Source organism: Dreissena polymorpha, chromosome 3, assembly GCF_020536995.1.
Source record: "Dreissena polymorpha isolate Duluth1 chromosome 3, UMN_Dpol_1.0, whole genome shotgun sequence".
NCBI lineage: Eukaryota > Metazoa > Mollusca > Bivalvia > Myida > Dreissenidae > Dreissena > Dreissena polymorpha.
The window spans coordinates 68,646,016-68,670,762 of NC_068357.1; the positions used below are offsets into that span (position 1 = coordinate 68,646,016).

General features: G+C 33.2%; 1 protein-coding gene across 1 annotated transcript; it reads right to left on the reverse strand.

The window, feature by feature from the left end:
- Positions 1–1,793: 1,793 nt before the first annotated feature.
- Positions 1,794–5,760, reverse strand: LOC127872313 (uncharacterized). Its single transcript, XM_052415642.1, has 5 exons — positions 5,742–5,760; positions 4,859–5,005; positions 3,283–3,402; positions 2,701–2,807; positions 1,794–2,182 (listed from the first exon to the last, which is right to left on the reverse strand). The coding sequence occupies exons 1-4, from the start codon at positions 5,758–5,760 to the stop codon at positions 2,800–2,802; spliced, it is 294 nt and encodes a 97-aa protein (XP_052271602.1). The 3' UTR covers positions 1,794–2,182; positions 2,701–2,799.
- Between the last annotated feature and the right edge of the window lie 18,987 nt (positions 5,761–24,747).

Genomic DNA, 24,747 nt, shown 5'->3' on the forward strand with positions numbered 1-24,747 from the left:
TGTTAAACAAATTTTTACTACGAAAAATGGGTTTAGTTTAGTCATGAAACCTGAAGAGACAAAAGCCGCGTGAAAACATTATATATTATACTCAACATGTTGCAAAAGCATCAATTGTATTTTATAACGTGTACATAGGAAAGTGTTTTATGAAATACACGAATTTATATTCATTAAACGCATGTAAGATGATAAAATGTAAAACATATGTTAAAAACATAACTTTCATTTTCCCGGATAACAGTATTTTCGCCTCACAAAAAGTTATCAAAAAAGAAAACGCGTTTCCGAAGAATACCAACGTATATACGGTGCCAAAACAAAAAACAATACAGTTTTTTATATTTTTTAAATAAAAAAGTACAAAGTATAAACGCTAAATGAGTAATAAGTTTACACTCTACAGTCATATAAATGTCCACCGATACTTGCTAAATATATAAAAACTATGTTCACAGCTCGTTTCGTTTGTCAGTATTTCGATGAGGCACAAAACACCTTATATTTCTAACGGTTATAAACTTTAGGCCTTGCAACTATGTTCAATATATGAAGTAGCAATGTGTTAACAAAATTACCAATAAAAGAAAATTGTGACTAAACATTGAAGCTTATCGATTAATCTGGTGACCCATAAATGTTGGAATCCAATTACAAATACAAAGTAAAAATATATATTGGGGCGATGTTAACATAATCGCAACTGCCGATAAATGTACAAGTGAAACATGATAAATATCTTTTGGTAAGGTTGTAAATTCTGAGCCTATGAGTAAACATATAAACCTTATTCGCTATTGATTTGCAAAAAACAGGTATGCACACAACTCACATTTTCATTACTCCTAACATAGGTTGAAAATAGCATCTCGTTCAGATGCACAATTCGCTAGTTTTATTATGATCTGAATGTAATCTTGACGGTAAGATGAATAGATGTTAAACATTCACGTTCATGATCTCATTATGAATAGAGCTGACTTGAATATGAATGCTTGCAGAAGATTATCATTTAAACATAACATATTACTCTGCCGGATATAATTATATTCGTTGTGCGCATAACAAGATGTTAAATCACACAGGTAGACGTTTTAGCAAATCAAAATACAAATAGAAAAATACAAAATGAGAAGTCTATATAATGGAAAATATTGCTTGAGCATAGCAGAAGACGTGTGTTCCTCAGTACGCATCGCCGTAGACGGTCCTTCCGTACATGATACAGAAATTAAAAAAAAATGTCTTTATTCCAGACTTCAAAAACAGGCAAAACACTTCAATTATATATATATATATATATATATATATATATATATATATATATATATATATATATATATATATATATATATATATATATATATATATATATCTGGCGCCATGTGTTTTTCGTTATAAATCGTTTGTTTAAATGCTATTTTAAAGAGTTTGTTACACCAAGCGATTGATTAATCTGTATGGCGTAACATATTGGGCATTTTATCGTTGCAAATGCCAGATTTCCTTCCCATTCAGTGAATATCCGAAGAAGTATATAAATCGGACATGTTAAGTAGCCAGACGTTACATGTAGAGATCGGACGAATATGAGAGTAAATGATAATACAAACTATACATTTTGTAAATAAAACGCAAGAAAGTGTTATATATATATATATATATATATATATATATATATATATATATATATATATATATATGATTTAGCATCTGAGCCTTATAAAATCTACTTAAAAAACTAATTCTCATTACAACAATCATTATTTTTACAAGAGTTTTGTCGCAGACAAATAAGTTTACTTATACCGGGTCAAAGTTGTCAGGTTAAGCTTAAGTAGTCCTCGGAAGATAAAGATTTTAGTGTTCACACATTTCTGTAACCGAAGCAATCACATTGGGCGACAGAAAAAGGCAATCGGTTTCATTTCGTTTATATGATCCTCTAACCTAAAACGCAGATTCGTCAACCTATTGTTATTTCTATTTTAAGATGTCGCATCGTACGCATTCTAGTCTTCAATTGTTCATGTAACCATAGAAACCACATTTTTTGAAGGACAAAAAATGAGACGTGATTTATTCCCATATGATCTTCTATCAACTGTCAGACACGATCTTCATTGATTAAGTTCTGTTTCAGTTATCACATCATCCAGGGTTTTTTTATCGGACAAACATTCTGAAATGACGGAATATTCCCAATTTAGACTTATAACTTCATACAAAGTTTGATCAAACCAGCTGAGGAAAAGTGTGTTTCAGGGTCCAGATAATTCAAACATGTTTCTACGGTAGCGGTTGAAATACCCTTACATTGAGTCATGGGTCCAGATAATTCAAACATGTTTCATCGGTAGCGGTTGAGATACCCTTACATTGAGTCATCGAAGGTAAATAATCCCATTGAAATACCCTTACATTGAGTCATCGAAGGTAAATAATCCCATTGAAATACCCTTACATTGAGTCATCGAAGGTAAATAATCCCATTGAAATACCCTTATATTGAGTCATCGAAGGTAAATAATCCCATTGAAATATCCTTACATTGAGTCATCGAAGGTAAATAATCCCAGAATAGGAGAACATGACTGATAGTCACAATGATACAAATATACAAAGTTCTAAATACCTTAGAACGAGCCACAATGTTGTTTAAACGTTGATAACCGTGTATAAATGCATGGGTATAATTACCCAAGTCCACCCGGCCGTCCCTTTCTACGTCAACCTCGTCCATCAACTTCTGGACCAGGTGATCGGACGAGTTGTCTCCAAGGTCACGTAAGAACGACTTTACCTCTCTGGTTATCAAATTGAATTTATATATGTCATTGGCAGACGAGACAAAATTTTGCATTCGGTTATTTTTTCATTATTTTTTATTAAACCTTTACATAATCTGTATAGTTGAGATATGTTTTATAATATGCAAATACCTTATGTTAATAACAATTAAAAGCAGGCATTTTTATGATGACTTTTTGCCATCTTTAATAACTGAAACGCCAACAAAGTTTTGTGCTAATATTGTACTCCGTTATGGTGACTGATTTCTGTCACATCGTTCAAGCGTGTAGAGCGCATGTGTCGTTCTTAAGATTGGCATGCTCTATATTTTGCGCACTTCAATAATGGTCATAAACATGATATGTTCTGGTAAATTATGGCTTATTCTGGCGTGTTGTTTTGTGGGTGTTGTCTAAACCCACAAACGAAACAGAGCGATACGGCCAGAAAACAGCCACCATACAAGATATACAAACGTAAAAAGCTTACTCAAGGCTCCGTTGCCATCTTTGTCGTACAAGGTGAAGAGATCCTTTAGGCTCTCACCCTCGGGCTTAATGGACATGGCAAGGTACATCTTGAACTCCTCGAGATCAATGGTCCCGCTTTCTGGAACGTACATGAAAGTATCTTAACCATGTTCACGGTGACACTGATTTCGAACTGCACGTAATTTGTATATGTATGAATATTTGAACGAACAAAAATAAAGTGGAAAGGATTATAATACTTTAAGACCAAACTTTCAGAAATATTATCAAAACGGGTGTTGTTTACAATGTTTTTAATTTCATAAACTGTTGTTTTTTGTGTATCGGTACCGTTCAAATTTAAAGAAATATCAATGAGCAAACAAATGTGATGGCATTTTGGTAAAAAATCATTTAAAAAATCATTTACTTATACATAGATCTTTGAGGGATTTATGTAAAGCAAAATTTGAGGATTGAAAACGTGTATCACACCAATCCGTCAAGTATACTTTTTACAAATTGATAGTTAAGAAAAAATTCAAATTAAACATTACAACACTAAATTATAATTTAACGACTGTTGCTATTGCGTTCCATTATATACATGTAGTTTCAGCACTATATGATACCAGCTTTCATCCTTACATCATCATCATATGGTGCGTTTTGTTCAATGTCATAGTAAGAAGCACGTTTGCTAATATTGATCAAATAACGATTTTTGCAATAATTCTGCAATCAAGCGAGAAACTATATTGACGGACTGATTAAGCTGTTGCAAATTTAATAATAATACGTGTAGCAAATGTTGCCATATTTGTTTCACGGCAAACCCCTGTCAAAGAGAAGGTAAAATCGATTTTTTGTTCACTTCTAGCTAACATTAAGTCTGGTTCGGTGATTATAACAAATTATCGTGAATCCATTTTGAAGAAATAAAAAAAAACACTTATTGCACCACACGCAAAATAATTTAGTCAATACAAATATAACGAAACAATTTTATGTCATATATATATGTTCGAGGTTGTATATGGCTTTAAAGCCGCCTTAGTTTGTAATGTGAAAATAACAAATCGTAGATAAGTTCCTATTCAAGCACATTTGAAAGACCAGCATTAGGCTCGTTTTCTTTGATGCCATAAGAAAGGAAACAAACGTCCGGAGACATTCTTAGGCGAGAAGTTCGTTAAGCAAAAGAATCTTTAACTTGGGGCAAGTGATCTATTCACTACACAATAGAAAAAACAACAGCATCAAAAATATAATATGATTTCAAGATTCGGGGTTTCAATCAGCCTTTTCAAAAATATCAACACATGGTAACAATACGCACAATCTAAAATAAATTTCAAACCGATAGCATCACAAGTTAAAGTTGAAAAAGCAATGCAAGAGATCATTAATTGGATTTCATTGCAAATTAATTACTAGTTTGTTAATACACACCAGGGAAACATATTTGTAACTTTTGGAGGTAACATTAAAAGAATAGAATATATCAATATGCTTATTTGAGACCACAAATGAATGCAAGGAAACGCCAATCTTCACAGAAATGCCAATCTAACTTAAAAAATTATCAAACTTACCGTCAGCGTCGAAGTCTTGCAGGAACTGTTTGACCACGGCGTCATCCGGGTTCTGCTTGTACACGACCTTCAGCAATGTCTTGAGTTCCTTCGCCTCGATTGTTCTATTTCCGTTGCTGTCGAGCATCATGAAGTACTCGGTGATCACTGTAGTATATTGGTTCTGATTTTCATCGTTGACAATAACAATGTTTGTTATTTCATACAATACAATCGCACATGATCGAGTATAATAACAACTTAGAATGTGTATGCTACGTAAAACGTAACACCGCATTCGGCGAATATTATAAAGCATTCCGGAATGCTTATTCCGGACTATAAACGGTGTTACATTTTCATTAAGTTGTACGACACGATAAACAGACAATTTATTAGTTTCCTTTTCACATTTTTGCGTACGAAACATGCATGTATATTACGAATAGCAGTTGACATTGCAGCCTATAGATTTAATAAAGATAATTAACATTATCTAAATTTAATGCGCTATGAATAATTCTAATGAAGCCCATTTTTATAGGCATGATTTTGGTATTGTTAAGAGGAATCAGCTATAAAGGAAATAATGTATGTGGACTCGATTGCCCAATCAGTCAAAGGTTATGACACAAGTGGAAGATTTCAGTTTAGCATTCGCATTATTAATCATTTACTCTTAAAATTATGGTGTATCTTTTCTAATGAAATTACAATACGCATGTAAAGCAAAACGTTTAATAAGCATAAGACGTGAGAAAGCAACGTCTTTCATTAGCGCCTGTTTGTTACTCTAAACGCAATAAGCATACAAAAAGGAAAGATTATTGTCAAGAAGTATGCCATTAAAAAAAATATTTAAATAACTATACATTTTAATATAAATAAATATTAAAACACTTACGTTGATCTTCACTTGCCATATGTAACAAAACAAACAGACAAATGATATTATAATACGATTACTAATGATCATAATATTACTTATAACAATACATTAAACACATTCAATAAAAAACTGAAAATGGGTCATGTTGCATCAATATCAACTTGAAAAATATTGAAAACCTCAATGTTCAATCACTCAACTCATAAAAGCTTCACATATATCTAACAATAAACTTGAATAAAGGATCAGACTCGTTTGACTAATCGTTTGAGAGTAAAAAGTTGACATAAAATAAAATAAAATGTAAATGGTATGTCTTATATATGTTTCAGAGTTTGCGATTAAAGCCGTAAAGATCCTATATATTCTAGTAAATGCATTAAGACAATTGCAGGCAAGAACTACCGAGAAGTGTCCAAGTGATGTTATTTTACGACCTTGGAAAAAACACATAAACACGTTGTCTTGCAACGACTTGGTACACATGCACTCATATTTCAAAACTTGCCTCAACCATAAACTAGATAGGCCTTTCAGAGTGTGTTAAAACTACAATTATTTGGACAAATAATTTTAAATGGTTCACACAGTTGACTTGATGATTCAAAAGCAAGTGTGCCTATATGTTTTGGCTGAATGCAACACATCGGGATAAGTGAGCTTAAATTCTAAATTAAAGTGACGCGTTTAACATTATGTTAATGCTGGACCAATTCAGACTCATTGATTACTTTACGGTGCTCTTTTCGTACGATGACTTCCGTACAAAATCAAGTAAAGACCCAACTGAAGAGGTAGCTTATATAAACTTTTATTTTATGTAACTTAATGTATTATTGGTTTAATTACTCATATACTTTGCATATTTAATCTAAGACCTTAGAAAAAAATTATTGAGATGAGTTTACGTGAAAGCATCTCTTTAACAAATGTATATTTTGCCCGTGATTGCGCATAAGCACCCAGCTTCTGTACAGGTTATTTGTTGAGATAATATTCCACTTCTTAGCATTAAGAACGTGTCAGATCAAATGTTGTCCGTAAATGAAACGCCGATGCATACCTTTCAAAGTTAATTGTAATATGTTTACATTTCAATTCGAATGGTTTTACATAATATGTATGTATACATTTCTATTCATGGACAGTGCTTTACTTTGTAGGATCACATGGGATATTTGACTACCGCACTGACTTAAACATGTGGATGCATTAACTTAGCTATAACAAGATTCAACGCACTTCTGACATGACAATTATGCCGACATTCAAATTATTCAAATTGTGCAGGTCAACAAACCTTATTTCAGTGTACCACTTAAACAATGTCAGATACACTGCCTGGTGTCGGATAATCCAACAGCAGTTGAAAGACCTTGGCGTAGTATTCGCATTGCGGACACATCCGATAATTACACAATGTTTTACATTTTTAAGTCGGTGTATGTTTACAATAAGATTCGCATAGATAAGATTTTTATTTGACCATTCTGTATTTTCAAATACGCAGTGGTAGTAAGCCATGATATTCAAGATGGGAACGTCCATGCCAAGACAGGTTTTTTCCGCCGTTTTATATCATTTATTACTTTCAGCCTTTATAGTAAGAAAGTTACATGCGTTTATTTTGTAATAATATTCGTTCCATATCTCGATGAAAGCCCAGCGGGTTATATATTTTAAGGTCCGTTTACAAATCGGGATACATGTAAATAATAGAATAGGGACTTAATCCCAGAAAAACACAAAACGTAATTGTAATGGTATATATTCGGTATACGATTGGTTGATGGTGCACTAAATATGCTTCTGTATTTGCAAAACTGTTTTGATTAAACGATTGCAAAATGGGTTATGGAAAACGCCATTTGATCAATTTTATAAGTAAATAAATGTCAAGTTCTTGGGAAATACGCCTTTCCCGGGTCTCTAATGGAACCGCGACTTAGTGTCGGAAATCGTGGAAGAACAAACAGGCGGTAAAATGTAGTGGTATATTGCGCTAAATGTGCTTCTCTATTTTTAAACACTGGAGACACATCCAAATTAAATACCTTTCAGTAAAAACAAATAATATGGAAATTGCAGCTATAATTCAGAATTCGTCCTACCTTTCGCTAGTGCAGTATCGTTAGTCAATAAGGTAAGAGTGTTGGGACACACTTTGGATTATCAGATAATGCATCGTCAGGCGCGGAATGACCTAATAATCTTCGAAACACACACACAGAATATATCGTTCTAGAGTTTGTCTCGCGTCCCCAAAAGTCACTTTTTTACGCCCCCACCCCAGATTTGTTTTGTATTCCAGTTTTGCAGAGTACAAAGTCATCCCTTAGAAACTTAAGTTCTCATAGCCGGAAAGTCACAGCGTTCGGAACAGTCAGTCTGTCAAATGGTCTACATAGTTCGGCAGCCTACGACAGTATCATGCAAAATTAACTGCACAAGTGTGTGATAAAAAAACATTTAATCGGAATATTTTCGATGGTCACACGTCCCTTTTGTCGCTTGACACAGACATAATATAGTTTCATGTTTCGCTCTTATTGTGGCAAACTAAGCATTACACATTAGTTAAATAAACATTATTGTGTGGGTTTTTTTATTCGGGAAGAATACCATTTGGTGGTCGGTCTAGCTTAATTCCTTACAAAGCAAACCATTACATATATTTCCCCATTTATATTCTGATTTGTTTTTCAAATGATATAAATAACGAGATAAAATTGGTCATTCAAGTTCTCCATTGTAAAACGACAGCGGAAGGAAAAAATAAGCAAACACGTTGTTTGAAACATGTAGAATGGCGTAAAGGCAATGACTTACTCGGACGTGCGATCAGCTCGATAAAGAGTTTGGGGCGAGCGCTGAGTTTTAAACAAGTGGACGAGTTTAAAGTGATATTATGGGCATCTAACAGTTTATAGGTGTCTATCGTAACCGTCGTTTATTTTTGGTGATTTCACTTCATATATACTTATATTTGTTAATGCAGCATCAACATACTAAAACAATATCACGGAAAGAGAAAAATAATGCATTTGAATATCAACCGTACTTTCGTTTGACAACTGATCATGCATGTACGATGTGAGCCTAAATTTTGTTTTAGTGCAGATTCATTCATACGACACAACGACACAATTTTGTTTTACGGATCAATTCGGCTTAGAGGACTGAGTGAGTCACGTAAGAATATCGAATATAAAATATATTTTTATAAACAACTGGTAGCAAGATGAGTTGCAGATAATTGGTCAGTTACCACATTTTTACTAACTCTTTTGACCGGTTAATTCTTTTCAGCTCAATTCAACAGTGAAAAATGCCCATAATATCACTTGAAGTGTCACAAAATACGGGGTAGAATGAGTTATGCCTTGGCATTGCCGAAAGGGTTTAGATATGCGCGTTCCCTATACAACTTCTACTGATCAAGCGAACATTATTTGTTCCTCGTGTGTAAAACTATTAATTTAAGTGAATTTCTTGAGCCATTTCTTCTGAACTATTATACTAGTTTAAATATAAAACCATTATCTTCTTGAATCTTTTTAGTCAGTATCATAATCATTATATTACTCGCTTTTAGCACTTGGAATATGCAAAAATTTCATTAAAAACATTACTTATACAAAGACAATCATATTGATGTGTGTATAACAAAATAACACAAAAACCTTAGCTTTTATATAGACGATATGCAAAACAACCAGCGAAAAGTAACATCATAAAAAATTAACAGGAGACCAAAAGTGTATTTGTTTTCACTAACATTGCCCAAAAATTAGGGTTAAGTGATCGGTAAAATATTTGTTTAACTGTTACTCTTATAATGATATTTACTGTCAGATATATTTCAAATAATTTATGTATCTAGCATTATTTATTTACGAAATTGAAGAGTAATTAAAGGTAATTTAGCAAACGTGACATAATGTAATACAAGTGACCAAACATTCATTACGGAATACAAAAATATGTGTAAGGTCGTGATCGGATTAGTAGAAACAAAGGACCTTTGTAGTTCTAAAGACCTTTTATGTTGCGTTTTTTACCCAGAAGATCTATAGTGGTTTATTTTTGTCGCATCGTTCTGACGTGCTAGAGGATTTAAACGGCGCCAGAACAAAGAGGCCCGAAAAAAAGCCTTTATCTTTTTTGCAAGTGCGCTTGCTGGAAACTTAAAAACACACACACTAGAATGGCAAATAAGAGGCGACAGCACGACAATTTTGTAACTGTCACGATAAATAAATGTGTCGATCTTTCACCCATCTTGGGCGCTTTAATGTTTTATTCTAGCTTGTTGGTGTTTTTGCACTTTGACGACCAGAAAACACGACAAAAAACATATATACCCACCGAAACGACAAATATGATATTTGTCGCCATCTTGTGTACAACATTTGTGGGCTAGTTCGAAGGGCGACAATATGACATCTAGCAAACACGAACGACTAACAAAAGGCGCTAAAAAGCAAAAAACAATTCGTACGAGACATGGATTTGTCGTGTTGTCGTCTTGCTTTCTTTCCAATATCATTTAACATTATGTTCTAAGCTTGGCATTTTTGTTTATTTTAAGTTGATTTAGCAAATATGGGCAAACGAGGCATAACTAATTGCAAACTGCCATGTACATTTGTGGATATGCTAAAATTGAGAAAAATTGAACATTAAAAAACGTAAGGGATCGGCACCAAAAAAATATGAATAGGTATGGTTGGTTGATGCAAACGCCCAACAAATATGGTTCCGTTGTGAATAAAAGCACGCGTTAACTTTTGTTAAATACAAAACGATTGTGATACACACGACCCTTAAAGGAACGTCAACCAGATAAAAAAGATCGTCTTGCTTTCTAATTAAAGGGACCGTCAACCAGATTGACGAAAAACAGAAAAGTTCTAAAATACCGTATTTTTTTACAATTATTTGTTTAAATTGATTAAATATCACGACTGGTATATTACATTACTTGAAAAAGTTGTTAAGTTTTCATATTTTCAGTATATTCAGTCATAAAACTTTACTGGGTGTTGCAGACTAGCATCATTGTTCAAAATAGCAGGATGATGATAAAACAATAACGGTGTTCCGGGACTGGGAATGTCGACCACCCATATATTTCAATTGTTGTGTCACATCTAATGCTTATCAATTCTTTGAAGTTTCGACACTCCGAATATGGTCATGGCATTTCCGAAACTCCAAATTTAGTAAGGGGTATATTTAGAAGTGGTTGCTGGGGCTAATACTAGAATTCGATTGGTCAAAATGATGTAATTTGCATGGTTTTATTTATAATTAATTTACGTCCGATTAAAACGACGCCCGAAGCCCGCAGAACACGTTAAGACTCTGAAACAAGTGGGTCGTGTTTCTCATTAACGAAATATAAATTTTTGGGGATTGAGAAAGCATTGTTCAGTAAGTTAATATTGTTATTCTATGGTTATTGAGTTGTATTAATACGTGTAAATTAATTGATACATTTTTGGTTTGAGTGATTATAACAAATTATCGTGAATCCATTTTGAAGAAATAAAAAAAAACACTTATTGCACCACACGCAAAATAATTTAGTCAATACAAATATAACGAAACAATTTTATGTCATATATATATGTTCGAGGTTGTATATGGCTTTAAAGCCGCCTTAGTTTGTAATGTGAAAATAACAAATCGTAGATAAGTTCCTATTCAAGCACATTTGAAAGACCAGCATTAGGCTCGTTTTCTTTGATGCCATAAGAAAGGAAACAAACGTCCGGAGACATTCTTAGGCGAGAAGTTCGTTAAGCAAAAGAATCTTTAACTTGGGGCAAGTGATCTATTCACTACACAATAGAAAAAACAACAGCATCAAAAATATAATATGATTTCAAGATTCGGGGTTTCAATCAGCCTTTTCAAAAATATCAACACATGGTAACAATACGCACAATCTAAAATAAATTTCAAACCGATAGCATCACAAGTTAAAGTTGAAAAAGCAATGCAAGAGATCATTAATTGGATTTCATTGCAAATTAATTACTAGTTTGTTAATACACACCAGGGAAACATATTTGTAACTTTTGGAGGTAACATTAAAAGAATAGAATATATCAATATGCTTATTTGAGACCACAAATGAATGCAAGGAAACGCCAATCTTCACAGAAATGCCAATCTAACTTAAAAAATTATCAAACTTACCGTCAGCGTCGAAGTCTTGCAGGAACTGTTTGACCACGGCGTCATCCGGGTTCTGCTTGTACACGACCTTCAGCAATGTCTTGAGTTCCTTCGCCTCGATTGTTCTATTTCCGTTGCTGTCGAGCATCATGAAGTACTCGGTGATCACTGTAGTATATTGGTTCTGATTTTCATCGTTGACAATAACAATGTTTGTTATTTCATACAATACAATCGCACATGATCGAGTATAATAACAACTTAGAATGTGTATGCTACGTAAAACGTAACACCGCATTCGGCGAATATTATAAAGCATTCCGGAATGCTTATTCCGGACTATAAACGGTGTTACATTTTCATTAAGTTGTACGACACGATAAACAGACAATTTATTAGTTTCCTTTTCACATTTTTGCGTACGAAACATGCATGTATATTACGAATAGCAGTTGACATTGCAGCCTATAGATTTAATAAAGATAATTAACATTATCTAAATTTAATGCGCTATGAATAATTCTAATGAAGCCCATTTTTATAGGCATGATTTTGGTATTGTTAAGAGGAATCAGCTATAAAGGAAATAATGTATGTGGACTCGATTGCCCAATCAGTCAAAGGTTATGACACAAGTGGAAGATTTCAGTTTAGCATTCGCATTATTAATCATTTACTCTTAAAATTATGGTGTATCTTTTCTAATGAAATTACAATACGCATGTAAAGCAAAACGTTTTATAAGCATAAGACGTGAGAAAGCAACGTCTTTCATTAGCGCCTGTTTGTTACTCTAAACGCAATAAGCATACAAAAAGGAAAGATTATTGTCAAGAAGTATGCCATTAAAAAAAATATTTAAATAACTATACATTTTAATATAAATAAATATTAAAACACTTACGTTGATCTTCACTTGCCATATGTAACAAAACAAACAGACAAATGATATTATAATACGATTACTAATGATCATAATATTACTTATAACAATACATTAAACACATTCAATAAAAAACTGAAAATGGGTCATGTTGCATCAATATCAACTTGAAAAATATTGAAAACCTCAATGTTCAATCACTCAACTCATAAAAGCTTCACATATATCTAACAATAAACTTGAATAAAGGATCAGACTCGTTTGACTAATCGTTTGAGAGTAAAAAGTTGACATAAAATAAAATAAAATGTAAATGGTATGTCTTATATATGTTTCAGAGTTTGCGATTAAAGCCGTAAAGATCCTATATATTCTAGTAAATGCATTAAGACAATTGCAGGCAAGAACTACCGAGAAGTGTCCAAGTGATGTTATTTTACGACCTTGGAAAAAACACATAAACACGTTGTCTTGCAACGACTTGGTACACATGCACTCATATTTCAAAACTTGCCTCAACCATAAACTAGATAGGCCTTTCAGAGTGTGTTAAAACTACAATTATTTGGACAAATAATTTTAAATGGTTCACACAGTTGACTTGATGATTCAAAAGCAAGTGTGCCTATATGTTTTGGCTGAATGCAACACATCGGGATAAGTGAGCTTAAATTCTAAATTAAAGTGACGCGTTTAACATTATGTTAATGCTGGACCAATTCAGACTCATTGATTACTTTACGGTGCTCTTTTCGTACGATGACTTCCGTACAAAATCAAGTAAAGACCCAACTGAAGAGGTAGCTTATATAAACTTTTATTTTATGTAACTTAATGTATTATTGGTTTAATTACTCATATACTTTGCATATTTAATCTAAGACCTTAGAAAAAAATTATTGAGATGAGTTTACGTGAAAGCATCTCTTTAACAAATGTATATTTTGCCCGTGATTGCGCATAAGCACCCAGCTTCTGTACAGGTTATTTGTTGAGATAATATTCCACTTCTTAGCATTAAGAACGTGTCAGATCAAATGTTGTCCGTAAATGAAACGCCGATGCATACCTTTCAAAGTTAATTGTAATATGTTTACATTTCAATTCGAATGGTTTTACATAATATGTATGTATACATTTCTATTCATGGACAGTGCTTTACTTTGTAGGATCACATGGGATATTTGACTACCGCACTGACTTAAACATGTGGATGCATTAAATTAGCTATAACAAGATTCAACGCACTTCTGACATGACAATTATGCCGACATTCAAATTATTCAAATTGTGCAGGTCAACAAACCTTATTTCAGTGTACCACTTAAACAATGTCAGATACACTGCCTGGTGTCGGATAATCCAACAGCAGTTGAAAGACCTTGGCGTAGTATTCGCATTGCGGACACATCCGATAATTACACAATGTTTTACATTTTTAAGTCGGTGTATGTTTACAATAAGATTCGCATAGATAAGATTTTTATTTGACCATTCTGTATTTTCAAATACGCAGTGGTAGTAAGCCATGATATTCAAGATGGGAACGTCCATGCCAAGACAGGTTTTTTCCGCCGTTTTATATCATTTATTACTTTCAGCCTTTATAGTAAGAAAGTTACATGCGTTTATTTTGTAATAATATTCGTTCCATATCTCGATGAAAGCCCAGCGGGTTATATATTTTAAGGTCCGTTTACAAATCGGGATACATGTAAATAATAGAATAGGGACTTAATCCCAGAAAAACACAAAACGTAATTGTAATGGTATATATTCGGTATACGATTGGTTGATGGTGCACTAAATATGCTTCTGTATTTGCAAAACTGTTTTGATTAAACGATTGCAAAATGGGTTATGGAAAACGCCATTTGATCAATTTTATAAGTAAATAAATGTCAAGTTCTTGGGAAATACGCCTTTCCCGGGTCTCTAATGGAACCGCGACTTAGTGTCGGAAATCGTGGAAGAACAAACAGGCGGTAAAATGTAGTGGTATATTGCGCTAAATGTGCTTCTCTATTTTTAAACACTGGAGACACATCCAAATTAAATACCTTTCAGTAAAAACAAATAATATGGAAATTGCAGCTATAATTCAGAATTCGTCCTACCTTTCGCTAGTGCAGTATCGTTAGTCAATAAGGTAAGAGTGTTGGGACACACTTTGGATTATCAGATAATGCATCGTCAGGCGCGGAATGACCTAATAATCTTCGAAACACACACACAGAATATATCGTTCTAGAGTTTGTCTCGCGTCCCCAAAAGTCACTTTTTTACGCCCCCACCCCAGATTTGTTTTGTATTCCAGTTTTGCAGAGTACAAAGTCATCCCTTAGAAACTTAAGTTCTCATAGCCGGAAAGTCACAGCGTTCGGAACAGTCAGTCTGTCAAATGGTCTACATAGTTCGGCAGCCTACGACAGTATCATGCAAAATTAACTGCACAAGTGTGTGATAAAAAAACATTTAATCGGAATATTTTCGATGGTCACACGTCCCTTTTGTCGCTTGACACAGACATAATATAGTTTCATGTTTCGCTCTTATTGTGGCAAACTAAGCATTACACATTAGTTAAATAAACATTATTGTGTGGGTTTTTTTATTCGGGAAGAATACCATTTGGTGGTCGGTCTAGCTTAATTCCTTACAAAGCAAACCATTACATATATTTCCCCATTTATATTCTGATTTGTTTTTCAAATGATATAAATAACGAGATAAAATTGGTCATTCAAGTTCTCCATTGTAAAACGACAGCGGAAGGAAAAAATAAGCAAACACGTTGTTTGAAACATGTAGAATGGCGTAAAGGCAATGACTTACTCGGACGTGCGATCAGCTCGATAAAGAGTTTGGGGCGAGCGCTGAGTTTTAAACAAGTGGACGAGTTTAAAGTGATATTATGGGCATCTAACAGTTTATAGGTGTCTATCGTAACCGTCGTTTATTTTTGGTGATTTCACTTCATATATACTTATATTTGTTAATGCAGCATCAACATACTAAAACAATATCACGGAAAGAGAAAAATAATGCATTTGAATATCAACCGTACTTTCGTTTGACAACTGATCATGCATGTACGATGTGAGCCTAAATTTTGTTTTAGTGCAGATTCATTCATACGACACAACGACACAATTTTGTTTTACGGATCAATTCGGCTTAGAGGACTGAGTGAGTCACGTAAGAATATCGAATATAAAATATATTTTTATAAACAACTGGTAGCAAGATGAGTTGCAGATAATTGGTCAGTTACCACATTTTTACTAACTCTTTTGACCGGTTAATTCTTTTCAGCTCAATTCAACAGTGAAAAATGCCCATAATATCACTTGAAGTGTCACAAAATACGGGGTAGAATGAGTTATGCCTTGGCATTGCCGAAAGGGTTTAGATATGCGCGTTCCCTATACAACTTCTACTGATCAAGCGAACATTATTTGTTCCTCGTGTGTAAAACTATTAATTTAAGTGAATTTCTTGAGCCATTTCTTCTGAACTATTATACTAGTTTAAATATAAAACCATTATCTTCTTGAATCTTTTTAGTCAGTATCATAATCATTATATTACTCGCTTTTAGCACTTGGAATATGCAAAAATTTCATTAAAAACATTACTTATACAAAGACAATCATATTGATGTGTGTATAACAAAATAACACAAAAACCTTAGCTTTTATATAGACGATATGCAAAACAACCAGCGAAAAGTAACATCATAAAAAATTAACAGGAGACCAAAAGTGTATTTGTTTTCACTAACATTGCCCAAAAATTAGGGTTAAGTGATCGGTAAAATATTTGTTTAACTGTTACTCTTATAATGATATTTACTGTCAGATATATTTCAAATAATTTATGTATCTAGCATTATTTATTTACGAAATTGAAGAGTAATTAAAGGTAATTTAGCAAACGTGACATAATGTAATACAAGTGACCAAACATTCATTACGGAATACAAAAATATGTGTAAGGTCGTGATCGGATTAGTAGAAACAAAGGACCTTTGTAGTTCTAAAGACCTTTTATGTTGCGTTTTTTACCCAGAAGATCTATAGTGGTTTATTTTTGTCGCATCGTTCTGACGTGCTAGAGGATTTAAACGGCGCCAGAACAAAGAGGCCCGAAAAAAAAGCCTTTATCTTTTTTGCAAGTGCGCTTGCTGGAAACTTAAAAACACACACACTAGAATGGCAAATAAGAGGCGACAGCACGACAATTTTGTAACTGTCACGATAAATAAATGTGTCGATCTTTCACCCATCTTGGGCGCTTTAATGTTTTATTCTAGCTTGTTGGTGTTTTTGCACTTTGACGACCAGAAAACACGACAAAAAACATATATACCCACCGAAACGACAAATATGATATTTGTCGCCATCTTGTGTACAACATTTGTGGGCTAGTTCGAAGGGCGACAATATGACATCTAGCAAACACGAACGACTAACAAAAGGCGCTAAAAAGCAAAAAACAATTCGTACGAGACATGGATTTGTCGTGTTGTCGTCTTGCTTTCTTTCCAATATCATTTAACATTATGTTCTAAGCTTGGCATTTTTGTTTATTTTAAGTTGATTTAGCAAATATGGGCAAACGAGGCATAACTAATTGCAAACTGCCATGTACATTTGTGGATATGCTAAAATTGAGAAAAATTGAACATTAAAAAACGTAAGGGATCGGCACCAAAAAAATATGAATAGGTATGGTTGGTTGATGCAAACGCCCAACAAATATGGTTCCGTTGTGAATAAAAGCACGCGTTAACTTTTGTTAAATACAAAACGATTGTGATACACACGACCCTTAAAGGAACGTCAACCAGATAAAAAAGATCGTCTTGCTTTCTAATTAAAGGGACCGTCAACCAGATTGACGAAAAACAGAAAAGTTCTAAAATACCGTATTTTTTTACAATTATTTGTTTAAATTGATTAAATATCACGACTGGTATATTACATTACTTGAAAAAGTTGTTAAGTTTTCATATTTTCAGTATATTCAGTCATAAAACTTTACTGGGTGTTGCAGACTAGCATCATTGTTCAAAATAGCAGGATGATGATAAAACAATAACGGTGTTCCGGGACTGGGAATGTCGACCACCCATATATTTCAATTGTTGTGTCACATCTAATGCTTATCAATTCTTTGAAGTTTCGACACTCCGAATATGGTCATGGCATTTCCGAAACTCCAAATTTAGTAAGGGGTATATTTAGAAGTGGTTGCTGGGGCTAATACTAGAATTCGATTGGTCAAAATGATGTAATTTGCATGGTTTTATTTATAATTAATTTACGTCCGATTAAAACGACGCCCGAAGCCCGCAGAACACGTTAAGACTCTGAAACAAGTGGGTCGTGTTTCTCATTAACGAAATATAAATTTTTGGGGATTGAGAAAGCATTGTTCAGTAAGTTAATATTGTTATTCTATGGTTATTGAGTTGTATTAATACGTGTAAATTAATTGATACATTTTTGGTTTGAGTGACTATTTAAGTCTGATTAATGAACTCTGTAATGAGGGTAAAGGAAAACCACACAGTCATTTGTGAATGTAACATAGTTTTCATTTCAATTATGAGTTATTGTATCAGTTGAGACCATTGGTGTGTAATTTTCATTATATTATATGTTATTATTACGCACATGTTTTTTAGATTCTGCATATTGTCATTTGCTTATTATACTTTTCATTCGCATTGTTAATTACAGGTAACCGTCCAAACGTCACTAACGTCACAAAGATTGTACGTACGATGATGTATGTCAGAATCGTCACATAGAACGTATTTGTGAACGTCAAATATATTTGTAATCGTCATATTCGTCATAGTCTTCGCATTTGTCATCGTTACCATAACCGTCGTAGACGTAATTGTCGACGTAGTACTTGTTCACGTCGGCGTCGTCGGCGGCACTGTTTATGTAGACGAAATAAAGGTGTAAACGTGACGCGTTTATTGCAATGACTAGCCCCCAAAACTTTATATTGTCGGACCTAGACCTAGTCGGGTTCGACTGGCTCGCCACACTGGGTAATTGTACCAGGTAACTACCAGATAACTATAAATAACGAAAGTAGATTGATCATCATCGTCTCGTGATAAACCCAGGAATGCAAATTGTGCATGCGTAGTGAATTGTTTATATTATATATATATATATAATGATCAATCTACTTGCGTTATTTATAGTGTGTTTATCGTTACCTTTTTTCGCGATGTACTTTCGATTTCACATCGCGAAATTATATAACCGAGTATACTAAAAATATTAAATTTTTTCATGAAATGTTATATACCAGTCGTTATATTTTAATTAATATAAACTAATAATTGTAAAAAAAATACGGTATTTTAGAACTTTTCGTTTTTTCGTCAATCTGGTCGACGGTCCCTTTAATTAGAAAGCAAGACGATCTTTTTTATCTGGTTGTATATTTACAGCATTAATAAAGAGTAAATTTTAAAAATAAGAATATAAGTGGTTCACGTGAACTTTTGTAGGTTTATGAAATAAAGGAAACGAATCTTTCAGATAAATATTGTTTACACAGCTTTATCATGTTAAATATGTCAAGGGAGACAAAAAGCAAATTCTTGGTTTAATCGTTTGATGATTTATCCTCCTCCCGATTGTATAAACGCTGGTTAAAGTTACCGCTCGGTAACATTCAAACCTTGGTAACTTTGCGGTTATTCAGGTATAGTCACCTTCAAGGTAACTCGACTGTATAAACACGATATACCATTGTGTACACACCGGTCTTTCTGACCTGTGTGAATGCGCGCTAAGCATTGTGGGAAACGGACTTTTTTCCATCATGGCGTTGGTAAACATAATAAACACGGAAGTGAAAAATGGTAATTAATTATTATCAAAAACAGGCCCCATCAAACCGGGACAGCTGTACTATATACATGGATGCAGTTTGTGCTTCAAAAGGAGCCACTTTTCATGTCAGTCTATTGTTTGTAATAATCACTAAACACGTAACTTAGACTAACTAAACACGTTGCAAGACTGTATCTTCGAAATAGTAAATAAATCAAAATCATAAATAAATATTTATAATTAAATACCTGCTGAAATTTGAGAACGTAAACGATTTAAAATAAACGCTGTGAACATTACAAGGAATCTTACATGTAGTCCTCATGTGTGAGAGGATTAATCAGGGATAAAATAAATGGAGTTCAAAGGATCTAACATTTTGAGGAGGACGTCATGGTATCTCGGACATTTGGCACTTTCATATATTTATTTAGTAGATACTGAAAATGCTGAATGTGCTTATTGCAACATCAAAGACGAGCAGGTGAGATTTTTACAGCTTTATTTTTCTTGACATAATGATGTATGTTTTCCATTTAATTTATATGGCGCTCTAGTCTTATTTATAAGACGCGCAAAGAATTTAGAGATACTTTTTATATGGGCTAAATTCTTTGCTCCAAATATCACCCATATAAAAAGTAGCTTAATATTTAAGAGCGTCAAAAATTTGGACTAATGGCACTAAATTTTAGCTCGGCTGTTATCGGGGAAAACCCTAGGTATTGTCATAGCTCGTCGTCAGATGTCCGCGTCGTGCTTAAACCTTTACATCGGCTCTAAAATCAAAGTGCTTCCACCTATAACATTGAAACCTCACATGTATATGCACCGTGATGATTTCTACACACCACACCCATTTTGTGGTCACTCTGTCAAAGGTCAAGGTCACTAACCTCTAAAAATTCTTTTAATAAATTTCATTTATTCAAAACTGCACCGCAGCCTAGCTTGGCACCCATAATGTGGTGCTCTTGTTTATATATAATTTAAAAAATGTATTAATAACCAGAATAGTTTATGCATGTATAAATAAAAAGATACAGCCATGAACAGTGTTTTAATTTTTAATAAATATGCTTTGATTGCGTATATGCAAAACAATGAAGTCCATATATTGTTAACTGATTTTTAAAATGTTGAATGTCACACATTACGTACCAGTCCGTTTATGTACCGACACTTTATGTACCACTATCTGACACTTTATGTACCATATTTATAATATAAAGAGATAACTAAATAAATTTAATATGAATGTGTGTTATTGATGAAATGTGTTTTGTGTGATAGTATTTATGAATTTAGACTTAAATATTGGCCATAGATTTTATATTTTGTCAGATTGTCTAAGTGTCACTGAGTGTCTTAGTTTAATTTATTAGCCCAAGTACATGTAGTACTTAATAAATGATTTATTAGTCTTACCTTAAATTGAAGTAAATTATAAAAATTCATTTGTCTCTTATCTTATCCTGACTAAGGATTATAAAGTCTAAAATGCTTGTATTATATTGTATAATTGAAATGTGATACTTTGAAGAGAAGAGAGAATGACCTTAATGTTCAAACTGTAAAAAAATCAAATTATTTCCTTCTTTAGACTTTAATCATGATTAGAGAATGACCTTAATTCATTAGGACTGCTATGAATGAATGGACAATAACACCTATATTTTATGTAGGTGGAACATAAAGTTTCAAAGTACCGGTAGTACATAAAAGGTCTGGTACATGTACATAAGGTGTTACACCCTAAAATGTTCATGGTATCAGTGTTTCAATAATGTAGTGTTTCTTATTACATGTATGTATTGCTTAGTTTGTTTTGTTTCAAATTTGCATTTATTTTAAAGCATTTTCAGTCGTTTTTGTGAATTCCATGTTTTTTGTAATAAGGTGAATTATGTTGTACATGGCGTCAAATATTAATTCATGGTCGCTATGGTGTAGAGAATGATGTCCGCTGGGCGTGGGTTCGATCAATACTCTGGGAGTTCTCATTATCATCTCCATGGACAACAAGTTCTGGTGTACCAAGTAGTAGTAGTAATAGTAGTAGTAGTAGTGGTGGTGGTTGTGGTGGTGGTGGTGGTAGTAGTAGTAGTAGTAGTAGAAGTAGAAGTAGTAGTAGTAGTAGTAGTAGTAGTAGTAGTAGTAGTAGTAGTAGTAGTAGTAGACTAGTAGTAGTAGAAGTAAGATCAGTAGTAATAGTCGTAGTTGTTGTTCTTGTTGTAGTAGTAAATAATTAATTAATTAGTAGTAGTAGTAGTAAGAGTTGTAATGGTTGTGTTTGTATTTGTATTGAATTCTGATAATACAACACAATGATGCTGCTGCTAACGATGATGATGATGAATATGATAATGCTGCTGCTGAGTGTGATGATGATTATATGATGGGACTTTGGTATTATAAAATTTGTGAGGTTCAAACACAAAACCTGTTGGATAATAAAACTTCTCATTTTATGACAAAAGAGCTAGATTGTAGAGTAAAAAATAAGTATAAAATTCCCTAATAGGAAAGCTACCATTAAAGGACCATGACTTGTGGGCTTCATCAAAAGCAATGCATAAAACAGTAATATCTCTTTCAAATGCACTCAATATTGCTATTCCAATTGATATGCTCAGAAATGCTTCTGGATGGGCATACACCAATGAGTACTTTCCTTCAGTTATTTCTTCTAAAGACACATTAACAACACTGTCGCCCTTAGCAGGAATTCCGGACGCCCCCCTAAAATGTTCCCTCCCCAGACATTTCCCCCATTTTAGTTTTAGTGCTTACATTACCCCCCCCCCAACCCCACAATAAATTTATAATGGTTTGGTTGAAGTATAATCTTGATTGATTATCAAAATGATTATTTTGCTTATGTAATCTTATGTAATTAACTTTTTATATGAAGCAGCTTGTTTGTTGTTTTCTTTGGATTAATCATTCATTATTTTTGTTAAACTGTTTAAGGAGTGCATGTAAATCATTAGTAAGACGTGCATGTTGGTGTACTAGAGGAATACTAGAGGAATACATGGGATATTCTCAAAATCTTACACATGTTGTTTTTAATATAATTAAATAGGATCAATTGATGAATTAATTCAGTTTGAGTCAACTTGGGCTGGGTTGTGGAACTATAGTTATTTGTTGTTTTTAATCCAATTAAATAGGGTACTATGTAACTGTCAAAGAAAATATGCATTCATATGCATATAAGTTTTGGATGTCACTGATATTTTCAATTTTACTAGTACCTAATTAAGACTAATTAAAACAAAATTGGACTTTCCTTGCAAAGTATTTATTATTAATAATAAAATAAGCTAATGTAATCAAAACATATTGATATTTTAATAATTTAACTCAATGATATTAATAATATTCAAATTTGCCCCAAAACACTAGGGCAGGTAGATAGGAAGGATTTTTTTTGGAAAACCAACAGTGTTGTCAGTGTAAAATATTTGTAAAGCTTCTTCAATTTCAGTTTTACATTTTATGACCTGCAACATATTCTATGCTACTTTATTTTACTATGGTAAGTCATTAAAGTGTTATTTATTTTTCAACTATATAATGTGCTAATCTCATATAATGAATTACTACCCCATTTAAAGATGACACCTAATCTAAATTCATTAATACAATAGTTATATATGTTTTATTGTAACATACTATTCCACTAAAAAATGACCATCATAGAACATCAATGCTGTGCTTTTACTAAAATTTTCATTGATCTCAATTATTTAAAGAAAAAAATCTATCAGGCACTTATAAAAAAATACATAATTAGGGTGTCAAAATTTAACAAACTGAACAAGTCAATTTGAACTTCTCTTGCAATGCAAATGGAGCCACTTGAAATACCAAATTGTTCCCATACTAGTCGGCAATATAGCTATGACATTGTGTCTATTCATAACATGCATCAGATACACCTTCTGAAACTTTTTAAGCGGTTTTGAAAACGCTATTTCATTGCAAACTTTCGTCAATAAAGGATACATGTTGTTATACAACCGAAAGTGAAAGTACAGTTTAAAAAAATGAATAAAGAGCGAAATTGTTGAAAACTTACGAAAATTTTAATTGATACTAACATAAGACCGTAAGACTGAACAAAATTATACGTAACCTTTAAATCATAACATGAAAGTTTACTTATAAAGCAAATTCTTCATTCATCCGCGGACTTCTTTGTGTCGTAGTCATAAATGCCTCCAAATGGAGGTGCGTGATGCGTCTAAGTATAGAGGTGACAATAACGTAGTGACGTCACCATTTATGTATAGAATGCACGATATACCGCAAAGTAACATAACCGCGCATAGTGGAATTTTACCACCGGTAACTTTAACCAAAACATTCCCACAATGCATTTTCTAATGACGTTATTTTCGCTCGAAGTGTCACGTTTATAAACAGCGACATGCTTTTTTTTATCAAATTCATTTACAAATGAATTCACAATAAAATAAAGTGTGGATTTTAACTATGAGTTCGTCAAAATGACCAGGGACAAATTGATAATGATGTCGGGATTTGTATCATTTAGCGAAATCCCTGGTGCTTCCAAACTGCAAGAGAGTGCTTACAAAGACGTCTATTCATTTATTTGTTCTAGATGTAACATAAAAATTAAACATGGTCGTCGTAAAATGCTAGACTATTCTTCTAATTTTGCTTATGTTTACAATAAACTTACTTACTTTCTTGTACAATAAGGGATTTACCATAGACAAATAAAACATTGTTCAAGTTTAAATATATCTTTGTATGCAGAAATCTGCAAATGCAACCGAGTTCACCAACGGCTATTATTTGTGTCGTGTTCTGAGAAAACTGGGCATAATGCATGTGCGTAAAGTGTCGTCCCATATTTGCTTGTTAAGTTCGCACAGGATAATCAGGGACGACACTTTCCGCCAAAAATTGATTTTTGCTAAGAAGGGACTTCATTTAAACAAAAAATGTCATAAAAGCGGAAAGTGTCGTCCCTGCTTAGCCTGTGCGAACTGCACAGGCTAATATGGGACGACACTTTAAAGCGGGTATATACGATCTTGTCAAATAT